At 39.9% G+C, this 10,350-nt stretch overlaps 1 protein-coding gene across 2 annotated transcripts; it reads right to left on the bottom strand.

The window, feature by feature from the left end:
• Positions 1-320: 320 nt before the first annotated feature.
• Positions 321-8,367, bottom strand: LOC306766303 (RCC1 and BTB domain-containing protein 1-like; the record flags this gene model as incomplete). Of its 2 annotated transcripts, none has more annotated exons than XM_079253981.1 (11): positions 321-461; positions 2,171-2,301; positions 2,392-2,543; positions 2,643-2,808; positions 3,767-3,957; positions 4,048-4,190; positions 4,695-4,802; positions 4,885-5,043; positions 6,883-7,049; positions 7,121-7,271; positions 8,242-8,367. In XM_079253981.1, 11 exons carry the CDS (start codon positions 8,365-8,367, stop codon positions 321-323), a joined length of 1,635 nt encoding a protein of 544 aa, XP_079110107.1. The 2 variants fall into 2 exon arrangements, with proteins under 2 accessions (XP_079110107.1, XP_079110108.1); XM_079253982.1 differs by having other exon boundaries at positions 2,643-2,769.
• Positions 8,368-10,350: the final 1,983 nt, after the last annotated feature.

The raw sequence follows: 10,350 nt of genomic DNA, 5'->3' as shown, positions 1-10,350 counted from the left end.
GTACATTTTTAACATTTCATTAAGCAATGGTAATATTCTAAATACATTTGATCTCCTACTTTCCACACTGTACTTAAATAGTACAGTTAAGGCACTGTGAGAAACTCCCTGGAACTGCCTCATGTAATGATGCCACTCAGCTCATTACTTCATTGTGTACAGGCCAACTTGACAGCAGTGGTGATGATTTCCAGTTTTCCTCTGTGAACGATCTGTTAACGTATGTGCAGTTGACTGGAGATGACATACCCACAGAAATCTCCCCCCTGGGGTCCTGCAGCATCTCCCGCGTCTGTTCCCATCATCAACTCAAGTCGAGGTCAGTTTTTGAAGGCTCCACAGTGACTGGCTCGGCTTATGAAATCTTTGAGCAGATAGCCATCAATCTGCCAGAAAGCAGCAGTTTGGGTCACCTCAGTCAGGTGGTTTACACAGAACTTAAAGCAAAACTCTTCCAGGTCCTAGATGACACAAAAGAAGAGAAGCAAAAATAATCAAACTTCCCCCATTTGGGTCCAGAGTTTTCAAATAAAATGTCTTGGAAATCATTGGGGGAAATAGTCCCAGCAAAAGTTTGGTTTTGTTACAGGAGATGCACACTGCTTGCAACACTGCTTATGGAGGTCTTTCAATGTAAGTTAGTTTAGTAAACAGATAAACAGCCTGGCTATTTCAAAAGGTCTTCAGCGTTTCCCCAACCACTAAACTATACTGAAACCCACTGCTGTCACTATAAGGTCGAGTTAATTTATTTTCATGTGGTTTTCTATACAGCTCCAACTCAACAGAAGTCATTTAAAGTCACCTTTCATCCCAAACAGATTCACAATTCAACCTTTTATCAAAAAAACTAAACTAAACTAAGTCTGTTATTCATCTGGTTTACATGCCGGCATGTCATAGCTGCTCTGTGTCCATGGCGGAGTTCCATCATTCAGCACGCATAGACTTGTGTGTGTATAATCAGGTGAGCACACTTTTATCAGCGGACAAAGAGCTCGGGTTGGAAAATGTGTCAACCTGGTGAAAATCTGACAAAATATAAACCGTTTTTCAGTTTTCCCAGGGAGGCTGAATCTACCATTGTAGTCATTTCTATGTCGTATTACAGCTTAAACATTAGGGCTGTGACGATAGGCTTTAATAAAAAATAATTATTATTTTTCATTTCATTTAGTCTCGATTCAATTCGATTCAGATTTTTTTGGGTGCCGATTCGATTTAAATTGCAATTCTCATAATTCTTTGATATTGCTAATTTGTGTAGATTAAAAAATGCATAAAACTTTTTTTTTTGCTAGTCATTTTTCTTGATTTCAGTTGGAAAAAACAACACAGTAGCCAGACCATCATTCTGCTGCTATAATCCCCAAGAAGACAAGTAAAAAGATCAATAAAAATGACAAATTTGGTAATGCATTTTATTTATTTATTTAAGAAAAAAAATCTATTTTTTTTTTTGTTTAAAAAAAAAAAATCGATTTGTTGTTAAATAAAAAAAATCTATTTTAAAATTCTGAAGCAAAGAAAATCCAGATTTTAGATTAGATTTTCCCACCCCTATTAAAAATGTAGCAATTTTTTATTTTTTTTACTGGCTTTTATTAGCAACATCTGAGTCATCTGAGATCTGAAGAATATTTAGAGCAGCTCCACTGAATGAAATGGTCTTCATCAGGACATTTAAAAAATTTTTTTTTTTAAGTCACGTGCTTCAGATCATTTATGGAAATGGGTCCACAAGGAAGTTTGGAAATGCTGCATGATTTCACAACAGAGCATATCCATCACATGATGTTTAAACTGGGCTTTTTTTTTTTTTTTTTTTTTGTCATTATCAAAGCCTCTCAACAGTTAAGTTCTGCATGTTGACTCAATCTGACTCAGGCGTGCTGCAGCAGGAAACATGAGACCTGCAGGACAGCAGACTGACTCCTAAAAACACCTGCTGTAAAGTGAAGGTTAACAGTTACAGCTACAGAGTAACGGATAAATGATTCAGTACAGCTGATATAAAGTTGCTGAGAGTTATGTCCAGTTTATGAAGCCTGGGTTGTGGAGAGGAGGGTATAAAAAGCTCCCCCTCTTAAGAGCCTTGTGTTTGGTAAAGTTTCCCACTGCTGTGTATGATATGCAAACAGTACAAATCCTTAACCGCTGACAAACTGACCTCGGCATCGTAGCGCACGGCAGCAGACAGCAGAGAAAAGGCGTTTTCTACAGTGATTCCCCTTTTGATGATGTGTTGACACAGACGCTTCAGTCGGTTCTCACAATATGACGTGGCTAGATCCAGCAGGCCTGAAAACACACAAACCAGATACTTCATTATGATTTGGGTTTCAGGAGAAATTTAAATGTTAAGTGTGTGTGTGTGTGTGTGAGTCTGACCAATAGCATCTTCAGGCGGTAACTCCACGTTGTCTGTGTAGAGAAACTCAAGGAAGGAGCGGTAGACTGGATATGAGAACTGATCTATTTCAATCACCTCCTTCATGTCTTCGTTCCAGTGGGAGTGGAACATCGATCTAAAGTGTTCACACCTGCACAGCAAAGATTACAAAAAGATAACAAAAACTACTTAGACAAGATTAGTTCTACTAAATAGGTTAAGTTAAACATCTGGGAGGTGAAATCCAGACCTGATTTTGAGAACTGCTTTGTGGACATAGATGTATTTTCCTTCAGCACAGAACTTCAGGTCAGCTGTCTCTGGGTTGTCAAACTCCTTCTTCAAAGACTGGGCGACAGTCAAGAAGTCGTCATACTCTGGTGGGAATCCAAACGCCACACATAAACATCCACAAACTGTGGTAAACATGTAGATTAGTTGTCACTTTTGTAATGTTCGACTGTGAAACTTGCATCTTGGATATATAGAGAGCTTACTTGTTACAAACATTCCTAGACAGCAGAGTAGCCGGGCCCAGCATCAAAAAGGCACAAGACACAACAAGGAGCTCAAATCTGAGCATTTTTATAGAACTGTGTTTTTCAATCAGCTTGGTACCAAAAGCTTTCTGGATGTTTATAATTTTGTTGATTATGACAGCAGGATGGCCCAGAAATGTTAATTTATACCCTTAAACAGTATGAACCCATTTTTAATTTGAATAACAACTAATGCTTTTAAAACCCTATTTTGTAAGTGTATGGATGCTTTCTAAATGTTACAATTTACAAGTGAAGCATTCGTCACACACACACACAGCAACAAGACAAAAATGAACCTGTTTATTCAGGTAACATTTTAATGTAACCAGTTTTCAGGTTCAGTATGGTCAGAGTTCTGACAGCTTAAGACAGATGCACCTACAAATCTGTTTTAACAATGTCCACCTTAGTGACCTGGCATTGCCTCAGAAATCAACCAGAACACCTCTGGATGTAACTGGTTTAACCTACAAAGTCAGAACTACAAAAGGTGTGAAGTAAACAAGGAGTAGCATGTCTCCGGTGCTCTGGTATCAGACCTGTTTTAACAACTGGGATTACTCTGCCCTCCAGGTGAGGACAAGTACAATATAATGGAAAAACACACAAATCCTCAATTAGCAATTATACACAGGAAAAAATTGGTTTTAAGGGGTTAAATTAGCACCCATTCCTGCTTTCAGAATGGTTTCAAATGACAGTATTAACACATAATTTGCATAATTTCAACATGGCAGATCACCTGCTAAGTTTTATGTGTGCATGCAGACTTAATAGAGAAAAGGTGAAACTGAAAACTTGATGTTTACCACTAATTAATATCTCCTCTTACCCACGGATAGAAGTCGCCACATAACTGAGGGCGTGGCAAAGCATGCAAAGACGTCATCTGTGCAGGGAAAATGTGTGAGGTGAGGCAGCACTATAGACTGGCCCCTGCACTGGCCCCACATGTACACCTGACCGCTCTGTGTCTTGGCGGCTGACGTGTGTGCAGATTGACACGCTGCGATCTCTACAATTCTGTTAAAGAAGCAGAAAAAGAGGAGTCAGGAGTTGCTGAAGCAATGACGGGAGGCATCATCATTATCCGTGATGATAGACTCCAATCACCTCTCCTTCTCTGCCATGATCTGAACTGGGCTCAGCTGGTTGCTTTTGTTGCCTGTGCCCAGTTGTCCGTATGTGTTGGCACCCCAAGCGTAAAGAACCCCCTCATCTGTTAAAGCCAGGCAGTGGGCATAGCCAGAAACAATCTGGAGGGGAAAAAAATCATTCAAAAAATTTAAATCAGAGGGCCTTACATTTAAAAACACACTACAGAACTTTTGCCCTTTCCCCCATCACGCGTCCCCTATCGACGGCTAATTCAGCATCCATCCTGCATCCTGCCTGAGCAGTGAGCTCTCTCCAGCCACCAAAAGACGATCTTGTGATGACTCTTGTTTTGTCCCTTTCCATCTTATAATCTTGTGTTTCTTTGCTGATTCAGCAACTTTTCATGTTCAGAACAGCCAGTTCCTTGTTTTACAGCGAAGCGAAACATCCCGTCCCAGATGTAGAGGTTGTATAGCGCCATTTCTCCGCCTTGGGGCGCTGCTGTGCAGTAGCAGCTTTAGAAATGCACATGATAGATGTCACTGTGTCATCGAACAACGTGGAGTTTTAAGGTTAAAAAGTTAGGGAATGCTTCTTTAACTCAACAAGATATAAAAAAAAAACAACAAAAAAAACAAAACACATTTACTGAGGTTCATCACCTGTTGCACACATAAACCTTGCAGAGCAACAAGCCGACAAGGAGTGAGCTGGTTTCCGTTATTTCCAAGGCCAAGTTGTCCATTCCCATTGTAACCCCAACCATAAAGCTGCAGAGACATCAAGAGGAGATGAGTGGTGAAGCAGTCTGAGCAGCAGAGCAGTGTTCGTATTTGATTTAGAAATAACCACCTCTCCATTGTCCACGACTGCCAGAGATGAAGTCTGACCACAGACGATGCTGGTGACCACCTTGTTCTGCAGGCAGCTGGACACTCTGCGGGGCGTGGGCTGGTTCGCTGTAGAACCTGAACCCACCTGACCACAGTTATTATACCCCCATGCATACACCTGGAAAAAGAAAAATCTGTGGAGTGATGCAATATGATCAAATAAAAAGAAAAAAAGAAACTCCTGGGTGTTAAATAAGAAAAGATTCACTTTTTGGGAGTTCTGATCCGATACTGATATCTGAAATTTGAGTATTTGCCAATACCAAATCTGTTTATGTGAACATTATTGTGACTATGATTATTATTGCTGTTATAACTGTGTAAGATTTCATTAGGTTGTAATAATTGAGCCATCCATTCTGAATTTACCTCACCAATACAAATATAATAACATTTAGATCTAACAATTTCAATAAGTTTTATTTTGATTTGGCACATTTTACCAAAATAAAGCTATAAATATGTGGTTTTGAAACAAAGATCTCGCTTTTACAGTAACAAAAAATGTCACATTTTAACATTCGTGGCATTTATTTCTTTTAAAACATCTCCAAAGCCTGTCATCAAACACATCTGCGCTGGCTTGACTACTGTGGTATCGGTACACTTTTATTAATACCAAATATGAGTACACACACTTGGTATCGGTGCATCCCTAGGGTTAAATTGATAGATTTTTACAAATCATGCTAGCCTGCTATGCTAAGGTGTAAAAAGGTTCCCAGTTGTCGTGTTTGTGCAAATGAGCACCAGTGAAAATGGTTTTCAGGATCTTCTAACTACAATGACAGTGGATCAACAGTACTGAAAGACTTGCTTCTGTGAAGTTGTTTTTGGTGGGTCCTGGTCTCTTCTATTTCTACAGCACAGATCAGTAACTAATGACAAACTTAGGGAATAGTTTACCCCAAAACATTATAGGCCAGCAGAGAGCGCTTTTGGCCCTTTCAGGGACAGCAACCCTGAGCTTTTCTGATTCAAGAATTCTTCCAGAATTGTATTTCTCCATTTTTATATAATTTATGTCAAGTAAACGCAGCCAGTTATCAAAATCTATTGATTTTACATTCATAATCACAACATCTGAACAGCCCATTTCACAAGTTTAAATCCTTTTCACAGTGTAGATGAGACTTAAAGCCTCAGACTGCAAGTCTTGTGACCAGTTTGGGACACATGATGGTGCAGCAACAGCCTCAGAGCAAAGAGGTTGTCAGATTGAAGCAAAAACATAAAACATGACAGGCGGCTCGGCAGCTGTCAGCGGTGATGAAGTTCATAGCAGAGAATAACAGGTTGAGATGATTTAGGCCTGAGAAACTGTTTTTTAATTCCTTGAGCTAAATGTTTCAAGTACTTTTGTCAGAATGCAGCGTTGCAGTGAACGCACAATAGATTCCTTATTGCTGAGCTTTGTCCTCTAGGTTTTTAGCTCAGGCTGGATCTAATCTAATTGGACTTTGGGTTCTGTTGGAGGTTGCACAACTAAGCAAGTTTTTACATGTTCCCCGGTTTCACCCCATGATTCAAATGAATGAGTCACTGAACAAAACAATAAGCTTCTGCATCCATTTCATTTGACTTGAGCGAGTTAGAACATTTAAAAGCTGCAGGACCAAGGCTTTTTAGGACCAAACTTTGCCTGTCCCTGCTTGAACCAAAGCTAAGTTAGGTTACTAAGAGGATTTAAAAGATTGTATGTAACTATGTACAGTTAAATCAGCCTTTTTCTCTTTTATTACATCCCTAGACCAGGAGTGGCCCTTGGGGGAAGGATTTGGGATCCTTCCACCTGAAGCAGCATGATGGGGTCTTTTTGGTCGGACAGAACTTAACAGACTGTTGAGGAGAACTATTTAATCTGAATCAAGTGTGTTGGATCTGGGAGACATCTAAAACCTGCAGGATTGGGAACCTTGTGGACAGGAAGCTAGACACCCCTGCCTTAGACACTTACTTCTCCTGAGTCCGTCAGAGCCATGGAGTGGTGAGAACCACAAGCCACCTCTGTGACCTTTTTATTGAGCAAGTTGGCTGACACCAGCACTGGAGCTACTCCTTGATTGGTTGTCCCATTTCCAAGTTGGCTGTAACCGTTATGCCCCCAAGCAAATAGTTCTCCATCTGAAAACACAAAGAGATTAGTTATTCACTCCAAGTACAGAAGAGGGTGATTACATTTTTTCTAAATTTACCTTCCGTGGCCAGCAGGATATGGGGTCCGCTACCGTAGCTGAGGCTCACCACCTTCCTACCACTCAGGAAGTCCAGCTTCTTAGGTACAATGGTGCTCTGGCTGTCCCCTGTCCCCAGGCAGTTACTGGAGTTCAGGCCAAACACATAAACCTGAGTTAGGGACAAAACAGAGGACATGTACGGGGAATCAGTGATAAGGAAGTCTAAACAGAGATGGCACCTGTAAGTCGTGTAGATAACAGGTGGACAGATAAAACATCAACAGCAGCAGGTCAGCCTGATAAGAGGTCTGACGACACACCCCCAACGTTTCACACACAAAGCAGCATTGACATAAGGAGGTGACAAGAACAGCAGTGTAAGTGTGTTTATTTTAACATTTGGGCATGGTTAAAGCCACTCACAGTTGGAATTTACACCCCCCCCCCCCATTTATTTAATGTTATTATGAAAAAAAAAAAAATAGACCTTTGATTTAAAACATGTACTACACAAAGCAGTCCACAAAGGTTTAATGTTTATGCTCCAACAAAGTATGTGACCTGAATACGATTATGGAGTTAGTTTTAATGATGGTCTGATTGGAGTTTATAACAGTTGGAATAAATGATCTAAAAACATTTCAGTCACATACTTTATCATTTTAACTAGATTTAGCCAGTTAGCACCTGTTAGTTTGACAAATCACATTTCAGAGCGCTTCAAATAATTTAGTTGCTGCTGCTGCTTCTAACAATGATTTAATAATAAAAGGTTAAACGTCAGAAATATTTACCTTCAAACATAAAGTGAGCTAACACTTGCCTTCAACAACACTTGCTAAAACGTTCTGTCCAGCAATAAACTTTACTACAAAATTTTAATATTTATCTTTTATTCCTTTAATGGTTACACTAATTGAATATTTTGGGCACTTGAAACTGAAACAGTGACACAGTTTTATTTTAAAGTGCCTTAAATTATCAAAAATATAAGCAAACTTCTGGCAGAACACCATCACCGGCATTGCTTAGGCCACAAAAAAGAAAACCAGTCCCATCACCCTGGGTAAGGCTTTGCTTAACTTCTCCAGACAACGCTGAAATAACACACAACCTTGCGTTTCCTTTGACCACCTCACCTCATCGTCGCTGGTGATGTAAATGGCCTCATTAGCAGATGAGCCAAACACGCAAGCCTTCCGAATCGAGGAGAGCTCCTCGGGTCCCATCAGGCTGAAAATGGGCCACTTGGTGACATCCACCATGGTTTTCTCCCTGCACGTCTGCAGTGAGTTGAGCAGGTTGAAGGGACAAACTTCAGAGTGAAGGCAGGACAGGGGACAGGGGGGAGGTCTGGCTCGGCAATGCCGCCAGTGCTGCTGTCGCTGTTGGGAGTACATGAGGGAATACATCATCAAAACATTTATGATCTCATTATCTTGCAAGAATCTGAGTTGGGACAACTTCTGTTTTAAAAACAGTGTACCGTTAACTCACACACAAAAACACACGCCGTACAGAGATTACTGAGAATTAAAAGCTAAATCAACAGATGATGTGATTAGAAACAGGCTGGGTAATGATATCTAATATTAAGGTCACCATGTATAAATCTTCTTGGAGTCTGATTTTAAGGAAGCAAATAATCTTCTACTTGAAGTCTTATATTACACAATAACATGAACTTGTCTTATTTCCAAACTTATTTAGACGTGTGCAGAGCTTGACATTAAACTCTGCAAAAGTCTGCTAACTACCCAGTCAAGGATGTTGCAGCTGGGAAACCCCTAACACAGGGTTTGAACCGTGGCTTTTTTTGTGTAGAGTTTGCATGTTCTCCCATGTGTGGGTTCTCTCTGGGTATTCTGGCTTCCTCCCACCCGCAAGACATCCATGTTAGGTTAATTGCTATGTTTTTTCTTTTATCTGTTGTTTTGGATAAAAGTGTTGACAAAATGAATGTGGAATAGAAATCTTGATGTAGTCATGGACTCAGACCTGAGTTTTAGCAGTTTAATCAAAGCAGTTGTTCATCTGACTTTTCATAATATATACAGGGAATTAAAGGACTGGTGTCTCAGCAGGGTTTAGAAAGAAAAAAAATTGTACATGCATTTATCTTTAGTAAACTAATGTTTCTCAATCCAGGTTCCTAGGACCCACTGCCCTGCATTTTTTTATGCATTTCTACTAAAAAATAAAAAAAATAAAAAAACTAAACCTGATTTGGATTAGTGAATTTCCTTATCAAGTTCTTTCCAAGCCCTCTCTTCATTCAGATGAATTAAAGTAGGGTTATGTCTAAAACATTAAGGACAGTGTGCCCAGGAGACCTGAATAAGAGAAACTGGACTAGCTTTACAGGTCTACCTAAAAAGTCCAATGGAGAGATGCTGTTAGTCCAGAACACTGCTGCTTAAGTCCTCACTAAGACCAATAAAGTGGGTCATATAACTCCAGTTCTCAGGTCTTTACAATGGTTTCCTGTGTGTCAAAGAATGAATGTTTTAAAAACGAATCCCCACACTGTAACTTTAATTCCATGCATTTCATCTAATTCTATTTTAATTTATTTAATTTCGTTTTAAAGCTTACTTTTAATGCATCCTTTTCAATGTTCAATGTGAAAGACTTTGACTTGTATATAAATGCAGTGAATGTTGCAGCTGCACTTCCACATCCAGGACAATGTTTTTCCTCCTTACAAGTGATTCGCCAGACAGCTCGTGCGACTCGGAGGATTACGGTTTTCTCAAAAAGCGAACTTACACGATGCAAGTAAAATAGAAAACAGCGAGGTCAACGAGGTTGTTGGAGCGTTTGGTTAACGTGGCTTCACCCAAGTGATGCGTAGACAAAAACTCTCGCGCTGTGTTACTGTAAAGCCTGCTCGTTAATGTTTTGTTATTGTTACAAAGGCATTATTCAGCAAACTGCCCGGCTTACACAACTCAGCTAAACAGAGAGCGGAGCTGCTACGAGACTGATCCGTTTAGATCAGTCTCTGGTAGCAGCCTACTGCTTTTTTTTTTTTTTTTTTTTTTTTTTTTTAATTACAACTGGATACAGTTAGCATCTTAGCCTTTAATAAAACCCAAGGAAACTGCACACGTTCCCGCCAGACTTACCAGTTTAATAGTTTGGTTTCAGAAGTGGTTAACGGTTCCGTTAAGCTGATGTCACTGTGTTTATTTCAGGTGATGGGCTGCAGCTGAAGGTTTTCACTTTCTGTGCTGAAGCTGTCGAAC

This window comes from Telmatherina bonti (genome assembly GCF_933228915.1).
Source record: "Telmatherina bonti genome assembly, chromosome: 15".
Classification (NCBI taxonomy): domain Eukaryota; kingdom Metazoa; phylum Chordata; class Actinopteri; order Atheriniformes; family Telmatherinidae; genus Telmatherina; species Telmatherina bonti.
Note: the sequence above shows the minus strand (reverse complement) of the source record. Positions and strands in the feature narration are given on the sequence as shown.